General features: G+C 45.8%; 2 protein-coding genes across 2 annotated transcripts; one reads left to right on the top strand and one right to left on the bottom strand.

Annotated features, from left to right (window-relative positions):
- Window positions 1-2: 2 nt before the first annotated feature.
- On the bottom strand, window positions 3-1994 carry tnnc1b (troponin C type 1b (slow)). Its single transcript, XM_026998137.3, has 6 exons — window positions 1843-1994; window positions 1204-1234; window positions 968-1114; window positions 715-829; window positions 485-621; window positions 3-361 (listed from the first exon to the last, which is right to left on the bottom strand). The coding sequence occupies exons 1-6, from the start codon at window positions 1864-1866 to the stop codon at window positions 330-332; spliced, it is 486 nt and encodes a 161-aa protein (XP_026853938.1). The 5' UTR covers window positions 1867-1994; the 3' UTR covers window positions 3-329.
- A 149-nt stretch (window positions 1995-2143) lies between these two features.
- Window positions 2144-14750, top strand: si:dkey-32e6.6 (extracellular matrix protein 2). The gene is made up of 9 exons (XM_026998164.3): window positions 2144-5051; window positions 5387-5451; window positions 5860-6316; window positions 6440-6555; window positions 7452-7584; window positions 7710-7867; window positions 8054-8193; window positions 12647-12973; window positions 13700-14750. Exons 1-9 carry the CDS (start codon window positions 4883-4885, stop codon window positions 13875-13877), a joined length of 1743 nt encoding a protein of 580 aa, XP_026853965.2. The 5' UTR covers window positions 2144-4882; the 3' UTR covers window positions 13878-14750.
- Window positions 14751-16068: the final 1318 nt, after the last annotated feature.

Genomic DNA, 16068 nt, shown 5'->3' with positions numbered 1-16068 from the left:
TCTCCAACTTTTGAAGGCATTTTATTTTTATTGACTTTTTGTGGTAGGAAGGCTAAGTAATGTGTTGTAGAACAAATGCATTTTCTCTTTGCCCCAGAATCGATTATTTGACAAGGGCAATTCGATTTTTTTTTTAATGCTTGTAGTATAGTATATTCTAGAGAGTTGTGTAGATATTTACATTTATCTTCCTATTCTAGTTGCACATTGTATTCTCCAGGTTTAGAGTTGAAAGAGATGACCCTGTGGTGATGTCCCAGATCTGGGATAAGGAATGATGAGGCTGTGCCATTGGATCAGCTTCAGGGTCTTCAGTCAGGCACAAGCTCCTACTCTACACCCTTCATAAACTCCAAGAACTCTGTAGGTTTGAGAAGTAATTTAGAATTGGATTAGGAAATTGCATGTCAAACTTGAGCCGTAATTATAACATTCCTGTGGGTAGTGACTTGAGAATGACGGAAGAATGGGAAGGGAAGCATACCATCGTAGTCAATTTTGCCGTCGTTGTTCTTGTCTCCGTCCTTCATGAGTTCCTCGATGTCATCTTCAGTAATGGCTTCTCCTGTAGATTCTAGCATGTTCTTCAGTTCATCCAAGTCTATATATCCATCGCCGTTTCTTAGAGAATTATGCATTGTTAAGCTTTGGGGAAGCAGGCTCAGAGTAATCAAACTGCAGTTGGTGAAGGTGTTATGCGTGGAAGCTCCTCACTTGTCGAACATGCGGAAGACCTCGGCCAGCTCTTCCTCTGATTTCCCTTTGCTCTCCTCCTTCATGCAGCGCACCATCATCACCAAGAACTCGTCGAAATCCACCGTCCCACTGCCTGCGCACACAACCATCATTTCCATTGAAAAGGGCTGTCAATGTACAGCCATAAATGTGCATGGGCTAGTTGTCTGGATACTGGAGCACCCCTCCTGACGCAGCCTCGGGGCATTCGCGTCAGTAAGGACTGACCTACCGTCTTCATCGACCTCGTCCACCATTTCCTGCAGCTCCTCTTGTGTGGGATTCTGTCCCAGCATCCTCATCACCTTCCCTAGCTCCTTAGTGCTGATGCAGCCGTCCTCTGCATCCTGCACGAAGATGTCAAAGGCGGCCCGGAACTCTGCCAAGAACATGTTCACGCAGACATGAGCCACCCGTTGCACTGAGCAGGCCTATGGCTCGGATATAGACTGACAGAGGAAGGCTTACCGTTTTTCTGCTCCTCTGTTAAGTTCTCAACCTGTAGTGTTGGAGAAAGCAACAGCTGAAGGCCCAGTAGCTTTTTTTAACAGTAATTTGATACATTATGACGATGTCATTCTTCAGATGCTGACCAAGCCCGTTCTTTACACATAAGTTAACCGTTTATTTTTGACCCACATGAACACCTTGCCATCAGACACCAGATATTCTGTCTGTTGTTAAGCTCAGTAACTGCTGTCTTCCTGACACTTCACTCATTCACCATTGTATAATATTTTTAGCATTACTAGAACATCTTGTGCAAATTCACCTAATTCATATTCAGCAGATTTTTATTTTAAATTTTTTTAATTATCTGGAGTGAACAGGTCAAGGCTTTAAGTTTTGTAAAGTTAACTGACCGGCCTCACTTCTGACCCCATGTTGGTTTAACCTTGATCACACGCTACTGTGACAGCTTCATACATAACCTGAAAAGATATACTGAAGCCATGCTGATTGGAAAATATAAAACAACAGATTCTCCACTAATGCCTACCACCACGGTCATCATGTCATCTCGACTCATAAAACTATAAATAGCTGAGCCTGACATTTTAGTCTTTCTTTTCACAAATGTCTTCAATAATAGCAGTCAGAACTTACCGCTGCTTTATATACATCATCCATGGTGGTAATAAACTGAGGGATCCCTTCCTCAAAGTAGTCCTGATGGTCCCTGCCAGGTACACCAGCACTCCGCACGCTACGGTAGACACAGGACAAAGAGTTCCAGGGCTACCTTCCCTGGCCTTTATGCTTGGAATGGTTGCCTCAGAAAAGACAAAGCCTGTCGTCACTCCCCCTTTCCTATCAGAGAGAGAGAGAGAGAGAGAGAGAGAAGGGGTAAAAAAAGAAAGGGGGCAAGAGAGAATGGGACTATGGGGATGGAAGAGGCTATAAATAGGGGAAGAATGTTCGAAACAACAGGCAGGAGGGTGAGTAATGACAATAAGTCCTTGGCGCTGCTCCCCCGGCTAGCCAGCCGAAGGGCCCACATCAAGCTCCAAACTTAACCGCCCATCACCTGCATTTGCCAATCACTGAAGAGCATCAGGCCCCTGGTCCTGCTGCAGGCAAGGCCAGCGGCTCTGCAAATAGACCCCAGCGCAGAGGGAAGGGTGGCCATAAACGACCAGGCCTCGGTCAAACTGCCGTGGCACTGCTATGTTCACACCTGTCGGCAGCCGAATCCGAAGCAGCGCTAGGGTTGGTGGGAGAGGCTTTGTCTTTGGGGGAACTGGAAGTGCCTTAGATGCCTCAGGGAGAAAAGCTTAGTTTGTTTAAGGAGATGAATAGAACACCAAACAAACAAACAAAAAATCTTCACAAAGAAAACATATCAAGTCGGCATCAACAAGTTACTCTGATAGGATGAATATGCTTTAAAAGAATTGCGCGTATAAGGCTGTTAGATTTGGTTGCATTTCCATGTGTAAATTGAGTTATATCTCTCTATCTCTCTTTCACACTCTCTTTTTTCTCATTTTTTTTTCTTCCTCTTCCATTCTTCCTCCCCTTCCTGCTCTCTATTTTGTGGTATCACTAGGTGTCCCGTTAAGACAGAGGCATTATGGGAGGTTAGACGAGTGCTGCAGTACTGACGTCATAACTCACTCAGCTGTTCCGGGTCCCTTCTGGCCTTTCTAACCACTGGCCATACAGCCCCGAGCACCACACTAAAATGAGCTTCAAAGCCAGCGCTGGCTAAAGTGTGTTAGGCCACCTCAAACACTCCAAAAAGGTTTAATCTAAATGACCTATTATCCAGCAATACATCCTTATCTCAGATTTAAGCACCTGTGTGTCTTCCCGGTTGTGTGTGCTCCGGACACCGAGCCAGTGGCCAAGTCTTCTAATCTGGCCCAGAATGTGAGCAGAGTGCTGACAATAACAGGCGCCCCCGTGCGAATGCTCTGTGTTGCACCCTCCAAACCCTGTGTGCCGCGACCACATCCACCTCACCCTGAGAACATGTCACAGCTGAGGTGTGGGGGAGGGCGAGTTATACTGGGAAATGGCGGAGCAGTGGAGCTGGAGGGGAGGGTTAGACAGTCAGGCAGACTGCACTGGTGATTCAGTTTTTGACAGACAGGTTCGTAAAAGCAGGAGTCTCGGTGGTTTGCCAAATAGTTAAAATTACAAGGTTTGTCCTGTTCCTCATCTGTGTTTGTTTGGAGAGTCATTTGGGGACAGCCATCCATGCCTGTACTTTTAAAAACACAGATGCAGTATTGGTTACCTGGTAATGAATTCTGTAGTCACACCACAGCTTATTTGAGACAAAGGTGGAAAATAATTTATATAAATCTTGGCCTAAATTTTTTTGGTATTACACACCCCTACGGACTTCTCATATTTACAAAGGGGTTTAAATTAAACTGATTTTATGCATAATTTCCAACAAGCCTGTGAGGTGAAGCCTTTTACTGTAAATGATGAAACTGTATAACATATGGTTGTATTGAGATACTTTTTAAGTTCAGTAGGTTTTCTTTCCCCCCAATGAAAATCATCAGCAACAGTAATTATGTCAGTTTCATTCAAAAAAACTACATGCCCATAAAGCTGCCAACTACGGCCTGAAGAGATTGTGAAAAAGATATACCTGCTATATAAACAGGTATAGCTGTTATCCATGTTGTAGGCCAGTGTTGTTTTAGCAAACAATAATGGAGTCACAAGGCTATCTCTCACTCTAGAGTGATTCTTTGTGGTTAACATTTCCCTATGTGGTGACCCCCAGCATGTGGGTGTAGATGGGTGGGTTGGGGGGAGGTGACCTTATAGTCCTCTAACTTTGAACTCTTTAACCTCTCTAACACACCTGTCTTTTACACGGACTATTAATACACTGAATATAGTCAGAGCTCACCGTTAGTTCATTTAATATAATTTCTATTCATATTCAGTGTCTGACTGCTGACATTAAACCAGGCAGTGTTTTGTGCTGTATAATGGGAGATGAAGCACAGAGAGGAGGTGAATGTTTACGAGAGTCTACGAGAGACTCAGTTTGTGTGTCTGCCTGCCTCTGTTTGTTTTCTGAGTTAGACAACACTGTCTTTCTTTTTGGCCAGTGTCCTGCTCTTTTTCCTCCTTTTCGGACATATGTGCCAAGGGCTGTGCGCCAGGCCGGGGGATATGTGGAGGCTGAGCAGTGGATCCAGAGATAGACGTGGAAGAGCCAGCCAGTCCACTCCCTTGTTTTGCCCTCCTTATGTCTTCCTGTGTCCAAGTGTCAAGTGTTGCAAGGTGTGAACGCTGTGTCATCCTGGCATTCCGTGATGTTACCCCCACTGCTGTCAGCCACGTCGCTCATCCTCTCACCCTGCTGCCTGTGTTCTCTCTCTCTCTCTCTCTCTCTCTCTCTCTCGCTCTCTCTCTCGCTCTCTCTCTCTCTCTCTCTCTCTCTCTCTCTCTAAAAATGTTAGAGTAAGATAAACAAAGCATAACCACTGAATATGTAAAAGAGGGGTGGCATTTCTGAAAAAGGGACCAGTCCAGCTGTGGATGTTCCTCACGGACGTTTTCACTCCCATTCTGGTCCTCTCCTCTCCTCCCTGCTGTCTTACCCCTCCTTCAGGAGCACGCAGGCAGACGCCAGGCCGCAGGTACCCGCTGGCATTCTCTGTCCTAGCAGAACATGCAGTCCGTGTTGCTTTTCTGGCTCTGCGTGGCCATGTGTGCCGGGGCCCCGGCTGTGGGTGCAGACCCTCCGCACGCGCCTGGAGAGACGGCCGGGAACGAGGCAGGCAACATCACAAGCGCACCTACGACGGCGGCAGCAACGACACACTCAGATGAGATACTGAGTAAGTTTGCAGGATGTTCTGATGTATTTTGGACACATTTGAACAGAATTTGTGATTCCTGTATGATAGGTAGTAAAACAAGATGACAAAATCCAAAGTTTGGTGATGTTTATATATATAGATATGATACGTTTTGTTCTCCTTTTACTTTGGAATTCCTAGCAGTTATATATATATATATATATATATGTATCTCTGACAAGCTTGGATTCCACGCAAGTATAGTGTTTGCTTCCAAGTCTCCAGTACCTGGTCAACATATATGTGTAGTTTTCTTTCCCACTGCTATTTGATGACTTTAATATCAGTGTGTTAAAACATGGGTGTGTTCGTAGGAGAGAGGAGGGCAGACAAGAGCCCAAGAAAGAGCCTCTTCAGGAGGGCAGTGGCAGACACGCAGGTGGGGCCGCGTCCACTGGCTGTCCATTTGAGAATCGGCAAATTTGCTTTCGTCCTCTCATTTCTCTAAATGTCTCTTGAAAGTTTGATGAAAAGTTAAATTTAGGAAAAGCAAGCAATTACATGGCCAACTGTTTAAAGCATCTAAGCGCACTTGTGTCTATATACATTAAATGCTTTGGCTCTGTGGGTGTGTTCTTAAGGCCAGCTCAGAATGCTATAATAACTGTGCTGGTCATTTTTAACTTTCATTGTAATTTTCCATCTCACAAATTGCCATTTCTCTTTTCTGTCTGTTTGTGCACTATAATTGTGCACTGTTTGTGGTAAATCCACTTGTTCTGTATTTCATGTCTAATGATGGGCTCCATGTTTCTGGGCCTTTCTGTCTGAACTGCTGACACATCAGGCAGCTCTGGGGCGGAGCCAAGCAGCGTTGGGACGGACCCAGGCAGCATGGGTGGAGCTAAATGCAGTTATGGACAGAAGAGGTGACGTTATAAGTAAACTGAACATGATACTCAAGAAGCTCATAGAGGAAAAGAATCGCCTCCTGGACCTGGGTGAAGAGCCACTGAAAAGGAAGAAGAAAGATGATTCAGAAGATGAGGATGAAGAAGATGAGGATGACACTGAAGAAGAAGAAGATGAAGATGAAGGGGAAGAGGAAGAAGAGGCAGAGGGAGAGGAAAATGAAAATGAGGAGAATGACGGTGCTAATAACAGCACTGCAACCCGAGACGGCTTCACTGACCTGTTGCCAGAGGAATGTCAAGTGGGAGGGGCTCGAATTTCCTGCAAAGAGATTGACATGTCCCACCTTCCTATCATCACTGACCTGAGTATTTCAATACTCGAACTACCTGGTGAGTACACAGGAGGACAGTAGAAAGACAGTATATACATTACTAAATCTCCACAGCCAGCTCCTCATATAGAAACACGGTATTCCCACCCTTATTGATCTTTAGCATTGTTTTGCATCACAGGAAACAACCTCACTATGTTACCTTCCCGTGGTCTCTCTGGTCTGCCTAACTTGGAAGAAGTTGACTTGAGTCGAAACCTGCTGGGTGATTCCTCCATCAGCCCCAGCTTCTTCATGGTACTGTTCCTGCCCGCCACATATTACTGTGTCTTATTTTACGCACATGGGCAGCCAAGTGCACCACTGTATGTGTTTCTCAGTGTGTGCCTCAAATGAGTAACCAGTATTAAATACAGCTCTCTTAAAATCCTTTTGGTGTTTATTCTAGAGTTTAGTGTGACAGCCAAATGTCTACAGTTTATATTACAGCAACATGTATTGCAAAAAAAAACAACAACAACTTTTTATTTGTCAGCACTCATATGGTGGCCTGAGCCAAGCCCAGTTTATCCCAGAATAACCACACGCCTCCCGGAGACCTTGGGGAGTGGCCAAACAGCCGCCCCATGACAGTGGCCGCTCCAAACGAAACAGTGGACCGCACTCCGACCACTGGAAAGTTCTAGAAAACTTGAGCATCCTGTGGCATGCTGCCCCTGTGGCGTCTGTGTAATGAGCTGTAGGAATGGGGTGTTCTTAAACGGGGAAGGAAATGGAGCGGATTTTACAGAGTCCACTTCTGACGTGCCCCCAGTGGCAACAGGGACAGAGAGAGAGAGAGAGAGAGAGAGAGAGAGAGAGAGAGAGAGAGAGAGAGAGAGAGAGAGAGAGAGAGAGAGAGAGAGAGAGAGAGAGAGAGAGAGAGAGAGAGAGCCCTCGGGCTGCTCTGATGTCAGGGTTTGGAGAGAACTGCTTTGACCTCAAAATAACTTAACAGTACAAGATTCCTGGGCAAAAGGGAGACTATTCATTTAGTGGTTAACCTAAAAATATGTCCAGATTAAAGGGTCATCGCACTGTAACAGATGATGTGGAAGCACGCGAATGACTGAGCCAAAATCAGTGATCCTGTGGTGATTAATGAGTGTCCTCCACGAGGAAAAGCAAGCATACTCTCTCTTCATGCTTAACAGAACCTGACAAAGCTGAAAAGGCTGACCCTTGATGGTAATAATCTAGAGGAGATTCCACACCTGCCACCATCCTTGGAGGAGCTGAGGATCAATGACAACAAAATCAACCAGTTGCTCTCTCACAGCTTCAAAGGTTTGATTTAAAAGTTTCCTGCTGATTGAAAAGATTCTGTGAACAGTAAGATCATACATTTGCTTCATGTCAAAGCAAGTATGTAGGTCATACAATCAGAAACATCTCTTTTACATTTTCTGTAGGTTTATCCAAGCTGCTCGTTTTAGAACTGACAGGAAACATTCTGTATGAGGGCAGTGTTGATCCCTGGACCTTCAAACCTCTAATCATCCTCAAACGCTTGAGATTAGACAACAACCGTTTCGCCTCTATCCCACCTGGACTGCCTCCATCTCTAGAGGTCAGTTCTCAGCTTATGTCATTATATCAGCATCAAACATCATTAAATTCTATGCTTTACTTTATGACAGTTTCCTCCAAACAGCACATTATATGAGTACGTGTGTTTTGTGTGTGTGTGTGTGTGTGTGTGTGTGTGTGTGTGTGTGTGTGTGTGTGTGTGTGTGTGTGTGTGTGTGCTTTACAGGATTTGAGGATGGCACACAATCAGATGGTGGAAGTGCAGGACCGTGTTCTGAATAAGTCTGTTCACCTGAGAGTCCTAGATCTGAGTTACAACCTCTTGCATGAGAATAGTTTCTACCCTGGAGCCTGGATCAACCTGCCGTGAGTCGCGCTCAAGTGTTGGGAGAGCTGGGCTGATTTTTACAGCCGTAGTCGAGACTACTCCACATGGGAAATCTTCCACTACACAAAAAGTTAATTAGTATACATAAAGACATGTAGCTATGAAAGGCATTGTTGTCCTTTTTAGGTAGGAATCCTGAGGACAATGCCTAATCAGGCCATTTAAATTTAGACACTTGGAGTTCGATGTCCCCTTGGTGTGATGCATTTAGCAACCACTAGAGGGCACATTTCAACCATACTTAAACCTGTCACCCCTTCATACTGCTATAAGGGTACTGTCCCAGAATTGCTCGTTGCTGGCCCTCCATGTTTGCTGCTGTCAGTTATCCTTTGTCTATATTAATTTCTCAGCCACAGCCCCAAGGTTGACCCACCTGCAGGGGGCGATGTTTTGCTCTCAAGGGTCATCTATGACAGATTGCTCTAGTAAGGGCTCTGAGCTGACAGGCAGGTTTCTTGGCACACTCATCGAGCCTCTTTCGTCTGCCTCACAGACGGACACTGATGACACTGGAAGAGGGCATTCGTGAAGCTATTGGAGAGAGGGAGCTTAGGTCAGGGATGACCTAAGACAGCGGGAGCGGGGTGGCAGCATGGCCCACAGCTGTTTCCCCCTCATGGCTGCCACAGCACCAGCTCAGGAGCTGAGAAGACTGCAGTGGTGTGCAGGGAGGCGTGAGGGTGCAGGTGGTGTGCGAGGTTTGATTTAGATGGATCTGGAATGGCTGGAGGTAGAGGAACAGGGAGAAATAGCTCTCTGGACACTCCTAAATGTGGGAAAGAATGGGCAGGAGAGTAAGGTGGAGAACAGAAAACCGATTTTAAAAAAATCTTTTTTAAAAAAAGGAACAGAGCCGGTTGTGTGGGGATTTATTGTGTAATAGAGGTGGTTGTGACTTTGCAGTCACAGTGAGGGTTTCTGACTACCGTCCATATCTCCTCCACTTCCCGCCGTTACGTAATATTTAGCATGTAGCATGACGCCCGAGTGTCCAGTGTTTATCTGATTACTCTTCCTCCTACAACATCTGTGCTGTTTATTAACTCACTGACAGCCTCTTTCTCCCTCCCTCTCCACACTCTTGCGCTGTTTCAGATTCAGTGAAGCTTTCTGGCCATTATTCCTTTCCAACATCTTTTCCTCATTTTTCCTCCTGTCATGGATTTTCCGACTGCAGTGCAAGCTAAAGCTCATTTAGACAACGGAGAGCTCAGATTCTACGCGTCCTCCTTATTAATCACACTCCTCACCTCTCATTTCCTCTCCTCTCCCCTCTCTTCTCCTCTCCTCTTGTCTCCACTCCTCTCACCTCCTGTCCTCACCTCTCCTCCCAACTCATTTCCTCTCCTCTGCCCTCCTCTCATTTTAGTGTTCGTTGTCGTCTTTGTCAGGGAAGCAGTGGCATTATCAGTGTAATTCTTGTCACTGTTATTTTTTTTTCACCGTTGTTTCTTTGCTGCTGATTTACTCGGTTACAGTGGTGCTCACTACTGGACCACCATCAGTACCATTCTCACTTCAAACCAGTGAGGCTAAACTATGTAGGCCTCAGCTTTTTGATGTTTGTTTGGGTGTGTGGGACCTTGTGATCCACCCCACCTCTCCAGCACCATGCTATAATCTCAGTGCAAATCGGAGCGCCTCCGCTGCCTGAGATTTTCACTGCCTGCTTTCATCTCCTCTCCGCTCGTGAGCGCCTGCCCGTCCAAATTGGCTCCTTCTATCCGCACTTTGAGCCCAGTCTAACTACCACCTACAGCCCTTCCCACTCAGCCTCACACGCTCGCAAACCTCACACACTGCTCCTGTCACACGCCAGCACACACACCCTCACTAGCTGCCCTCTGCACATTGTTCGGTGTCCTTATTGCACCAGGGAAACAGCATCTCTCCACACCAGTGACGCGTTTTATATAGAAACTCTATAGATATCGACGCAAAGTGTTGACGTCCGCAGGTTGTTCGCAGGACGTTCATGGACATTTGCAGTTGTGTCTTTAATTGCTACTTCTTTGTTTGTTCAGCGCTTCGTGTCTTGGAGCTTTATAACGTAAATGCCCAGCAGGCCACAAAAATGTATCCATGTCCTAACCCTTAAAGAAAACCGGCTGGCTGTCTCCCCTCTCCAGCCCCTCCTAAAAACTCCTGGCACACAGCTCATATACCCTCATTCCAGTTTGGTGAGCTTAATGGTTTTCGCAGCATGCTACCTTAAAAGTCCACTTGCTGCTATGGTCTGCTTTTCTTGTGTGGTGTGCTGTATGTATAGGGGCGGAGAGTTATGTGAGAGTTATGTGAGAGTTATATGAGAGTTATGCGAGAGTTATGTGAGACTTATAGTCATTTCCTTTACTGCTGACCTGCTGACTTGGCGTACCAATTGCACGTCCATGTCTAATGTCATGGGAAGCATAGTGAGCCCCCAGAGGTGAAGGTCCCCTAGGGCCTTGTGGGGGAGGTAGCACACTTAACTGTACCCTCGCATTCGAAAGTATGTGCTGCTGTTTGTGTCCTGGGTGTGAGAAACGACACGGGCGGTCTCGTGTTAGTTGGAGAGCTCCATTTGTTTCTGGTTAAAGTGGAGCTGGGAATGTGGAATTGCAGTTCGCATCATAGGCCAGGGGTTTTTTTTGGGGGGGGGGGGGGGGTGGTTGATGGATAGCAAGGGACGTTTCTCCATCTGGGCCAAGGGCGCTTTGCTCACACAGCGGTCAGGGCTTGGGGAGTGAAGCAGAGGGCATTTGATGCTCACTCCTTTTTTAAATGGAGCGTTCATTGCAAGCGTGCAGAGCCAGCGTTCTGCATAGAGAGGGATACAGTTTCATAACGGGTTACATAAAGCACCAGCACATGCAGGGAGAAGCAGGAGCAGGCAGCTGGGCCGACCTGAGGCAGCGAACACCCGGACACACAAACACACAAACACACACTCAAATAATGTGAGAGAAAAACAAACATTCCTAACCAGAAACATCATTTTCACAGTCTAGTCAACAACACTATTCTACATGCGAACTGTCAGCACGTGTCCCATTGTGGCCTTGTCTACATGACAGCTTCCTTATCCAGTTGTGGAATCCCAGGCTATTGGGAATGGGAAGATCCAGGCTCTGGACGGGCTCTGGCTCGGATCTAACCTCACTGCGGAAGAGCGCAGTTGTTGTCGGAGGGCGAAATCCGCCTCATCGTGATCCTCGCCAGCGTTTGGGGGTTGTGTAAGACTGGTTGTATAACTCTGGCACAGCTGCGCCTGTGGACGCATGGTGGCATCAGTGGAATTCTCCTTAGAGCAGCATTCCCTCAGGACTTCCTCCACCCCCCACGTGTTACTGATTGCTTTTGGCTGAAGGGTGTAAATTTACAGTGGAACACACTCACAGCGCCAGCAGATCCAACGCAGGTGGCACCAGCCAATGGTCCTAGACATCAAAACCACTTTTACAGTCTGTCACTCTTTAGAGTGCTGTAATTATGCTTTATTTACACTTTTCACTAGGCTTGTCTCTCATTGGCTTACTTTGGAGGGGTTTTTTTGTTTGCAATTTTATAAAGAACACTTTTTACAGTTTTAAATTGTGAGCTTAAATCTTGAGCAGTGTAAGATTTTCTTGACACACTCCAAATTTACAAAACACATAGTTTATGGATTTGCATTGTTGAGTCGGTCTTTGATGGTATGTTGGCAGGCATTCAAAAATGTCAATCAGTGATCGGCTTCAGGAGGAGGGCACATGCTGGTCTGCATCCATGGTGGCTGTTTTCTGATTATGAGTAAATCTAAAAGATCTAGTGGATGGGGAAAGGAAATTACTTTTCTCAGGGTGAGTGCTGTTTGCCATGGTAGAGGCTCATCCTGAACATTCGTGCTGAGAATTGACTGCATATCAAGAGGCAGCTTTGAGGCAGCCAGAGGAGATGCGCTCTTCAGGCGTTCTAAGACTGATGCTAGAAGCTCTCACCAGCTACCTTCTCCAGTAACTCACAATAGCAAGAACACACTCACACACACACACATACACTCACCTTCTCATTTGTGGCTCATGGCTGGTTCATGCAGCACTAATTTGGGGTTAATGAGCTGCCTTGAGGCCCAGGCTCAGAGCAGAAGCTGGGGAATAGCTTTCTGTCAATACAACATCTTCCTTCAGTGCAGCACCAACCACAAAGAACAGGATGCCACCCACATATTCTAACCATAGACCACACAACTTGATTTTGTATGAAAGATGCTTTAATAGCTTATCCTATGCCTCTCCCAGGAGACATAATTACTTAAACAAGACAGTTTAATGGATGTTTGAATCTTACACACCTCTGCATACAAATTAGGCAGATTTGTTGTGTCCCACTTCTGGGATCTTTAGATTTAGTAGACCACTGCATACAGAGAGTTTCATAATAAATCTGTCTCTTTCACTACACACACAGGATGCTGGAGGCCCTGGACCTGTCCTACAACCAGCTGTCGGTGGTCCCCTCGCACCTGCCTACTGTCCTGCGGCAGCTCTCTCTCCAGCACAACCGCATCAGTGCCGTCCCATCCTACGTGCTGAGCCACCTGCGCCCTGGCTTGCAGTCACTTCGCCTCTCCAACAACCAGCTGCAGGAGCATGGGCTGCTGGGAAAGGCCTTCCGCGGTGCCTACCACACGCTCGTGGAGCTCCTCCTGGATGCCAACAGGCTGGAGCGTGTCCCCTCCAACATTCGCCACTTCAGGAGTCTGCAGCTTCTGCGGCTGGATCACAACCAGATCAGGTGAGCGTGGGCGGTGGGAGCACGCCGGGGACCTGCAGACCGTCCCCTCCGCCTGCCTCCTACAACAGCTGGCTCTGTACCACCCCCGTGGCTCTTAGCTGTGTTATTAGGCTCCCAGTTTTAGAAGGCGTTAAGGGGGAGATGTAAGACCACATGATGTGTTAAACTAGATTCAAATGTGACATCGTATGAGGCCATTAGCAAAGATTGTCAGAATTTATGCATTTAGCAAAAAAACCCAAAAAAAACTCAGTTTAGCAAAGTGGTGTTCAGATCCCCATCATTACACCATCATTCCATGTCCTCCACCTGTCTCTTTACATTTTCATAAAACTCACATGTAGTTTTACTGGTTGGACTGCATTTGAAAATCGTAAGCTTGTCTCTGCCTTCAGGCTGCTCTACCCAGCCAAGACAGACTCAGCACTGTGAACTTCATGAACTGAAAACTCCAGACTGATTAGAATATTTGTGTGTTTCTTTTGGCAGGCTGCCAACAATTATGCGACTTCAAATTCAGAGAATATATCTCTTAATCTGCTTGCTATGGCTCCATAGCACAGCAACCTGGAACCAAACCAAGCTGTACTCCTGGAACTGAAAAACAAAAACATATTTAATCAATACCACATTTGTAATTAATCATTCTTAGAGGACGTCAGGGACTAAAGTATTAGTACGAGATTTATTTTATGTCCCTGATGTGTGCGTGGTCATGTGTTCCAGCTCTGTTCCAGTGAAGTCCGTGTGTAAGGTCAGAATGACTGGATACTCTCCCTTAGTGGCTCTTCACCTGGAGAACAACTACATTGACGTGAAGCGTATCCGGCCCGCTGCCCTCTCCTGCCTCCAGGACCGGCGCCGGGTGGTTCTGGAGCCCCAGACTCACAGCGAAGTCCTTTAGAGCCTCGCATGATGCTTGGACATCCTTCATATTACCTCTGCTTCTTCTTCAGTTCCTTCCATTGAATGCTACATTAAAAATCACAGTCATCTGAATTATTTATACAGCTACTTGATTTAAAAGCATGACTTCATTCTGTGTTCTCCAAGTGTCGGTTCTCTTTTGTAAGATTTGATGATGTTTTTGTTGATTGCAGGCCCTTGGCTTATCTTCAGTCCTTTTACTCATTCCAGTCTTCATGCCAGTGCAGTGCTTTTGCTTGCTCAGATAACAAGACTGTTATTTTCTGAAAGGGGATGTGCTGTTGCTAGTACTGTGCTGATATTGTGTCTCATTGGCTGGATGTGTGAATGTCTATAAAATGGCTTTTCACAAATGTGCATCTGTTTGTTTCAACCGTGTGTCACGGCATGCGTCATGATGAAGTGTCAAATAACTCTGATTTGCATGTATATGAATAATCACCTGCAATGCAGGGCCATAAAGAGCATGGATACTAAATAATTCGGAAGTCAACCTGTATAATTGTTATCTACAGCAGTTTAGCCATCGCGATAGCATGAGGTTAGAGGCCACTTATTTCAGTGACATAAAAACTTTACACAGTTTAGATTAGAAGAGGTGACGTCTTGCTATCACAGGTGTAAATGACAAGTAACTTCAGGCGGACTTAAGAAGCTTCACATTATTCAGTTTAAGAAGCTGTAGAGCTTAAAAATCAAAGAAAAAAAACCCATTATGACCATTCTTCTCATATCTCCTGAAGGTGCCTTCAACATTCTCAGGTTAGGCACATTGTGAAATAATGGCTTTGAGAAAGCTTCTGGGAAATATGTAAAAAACTGATATTTGTTCTTTTTTAATAAAGAGTGATGAGAGATGTGAGTGCAGAATTACATTTATAGCTGGAAGTAAAGCACTACATTAAACAAAGCCAGAAATTACATGTAATATTGGAGAAATACAGAATGGATGCGGAATCAATACCACAGACCATTAAGTGTCAGCAATACTGAGTTACATGGTGGGTGGGTGTATGTGTGTGTGTGTGTGTGTGTGTGTGTGTGTGTGTGTGATTATTTGGCTTTGCTCATGTGGAGCTTGTTTTTGAGCAAAGTTGTTGCTCTCTTTACAGAATACAATGCCCATGTTCTTACAAGCCCTCTGCTTCCCCAAAACAGGAGGGGAGACAGAGGTAAGAGAACGCTGCGGCTCAAATCAGGGCCAGGCGCTGCGCTCCCTGCTGGGGACCCTCGCCGGGCCCCTCCAGCACAGCCCAGCCACAAAAACCCCAGAGCCCAGCCAGATTTGTTCCCTGCATGACATCACAATTCCTAGTGTTCCCTGTCCTATCATCAGTTTACTAAAGTCTTGATGTGCAAACTGCTCACACTACAAAGCAAGCAGAGTGAAGCCGCCTTCTTTCTTTGGCGCATGCCCAAACCTGTCCCCCTCCCTGAGACAATGAGCTTATTTATTACGTCTTCCGTGGGCTCTGTTTTATTGTGCGCTTTAGGTAATTTTCACAGCAGTGCCCCTTTCCAGTTCTCCTGATTACAATGTTCCTCTTGTTCGCTCGTCGCATTCTCTCGACGTCTCCCTCTTGCTCTCTGCAGGCTGACAGCAAGCGAAACAAGTGAAGCCAGCTAGATCTCTGAGATTTCCTTAATACCCCTTGATTCCTGCTTGGGGTTGGGAACTCTTCTCTGTTAGACGCTCTTCTTTTCCTCCTGCCACACACTGATTTAATTACTCGGCAAAAGCCCCCTCTCTCTTCTCAGGACTCTAGACTGCTCTGCTCAAACATGAACAAAACATTCTTTATTATAGTCAGTATAAGATCCAATACATTATTTCATGTTCGTCTGAAGTTTGGATGTTTGCCTGGCTCTTCTAATGTTTCAGACTCTGGTTTTATGTTTTTATTTCCTGCTCCACGTGATTTACCATTCAATTTTTTATATATAATTTATAGTCATGCAATTGTGTTTTACTGTTGGTAACTTTTAAAAACAATTTATTTATTACCCTATTATGTACTGGTTTAGTTGTATTCGATTTCCAGAGTAACTGGTCTCCTTTTGCATGCCCGCCCTCAACTCCCGAGACACTGAAAGCCATGCGTGCGTGCACAGTGCCCAAGAATCCTGCCACATTGTGTTCCTAGTTTACAACTGGACACCAACAGATC

This window comes from Electrophorus electricus, chromosome 24 (assembly GCF_041902795.1).
Source record: "Electrophorus electricus isolate QZ-2024a chromosome 24, ASM4190279v1, whole genome shotgun sequence".
NCBI lineage: Eukaryota > Metazoa > Chordata > Actinopteri > Gymnotiformes > Gymnotidae > Electrophorus > Electrophorus electricus.
This window is presented reverse-complemented; position numbering and strand designations above follow the sequence as displayed.

Coding starts and splice junctions, on each gene's coding strand:
- si:dkey-32e6.6 (XM_026998164.3), top strand. CDS start 4,883: ATGCAGTCCGTGTTGCTTTTCTGGCTCTGCGTGGCCATGTGTGCCGGG. Junction 5,452..5,859: donor GGGCAGTGGCAGACACGCAG/GTGGGGCCGCGT, acceptor CTGACACATCAG/GCAGCTCTGGGGCGGAGCCA. Junction 7,868..8,053: donor GACTGCCTCCATCTCTAGAG/GTCAGTTCTCAG, acceptor TGTGCTTTACAG/GATTTGAGGATGGCACACAA.
- tnnc1b (XM_026998137.3), bottom strand. CDS start 1,866: ATGGATGATGTATATAAAGCAGCG. Junction 1,235..1,842: donor ATGATGTATATAAAGCAGCG/GTAAGTTCTGAC, acceptor CCAACACTACAG/GTTGAGAACTTAACAGAGGA. Junction 1,115..1,203: donor AACAGAGGAGCAGAAAAACG/GTAAGCCTTCCT, acceptor TGTTCTTGGCAG/AGTTCCGGGCCGCCTTTGAC.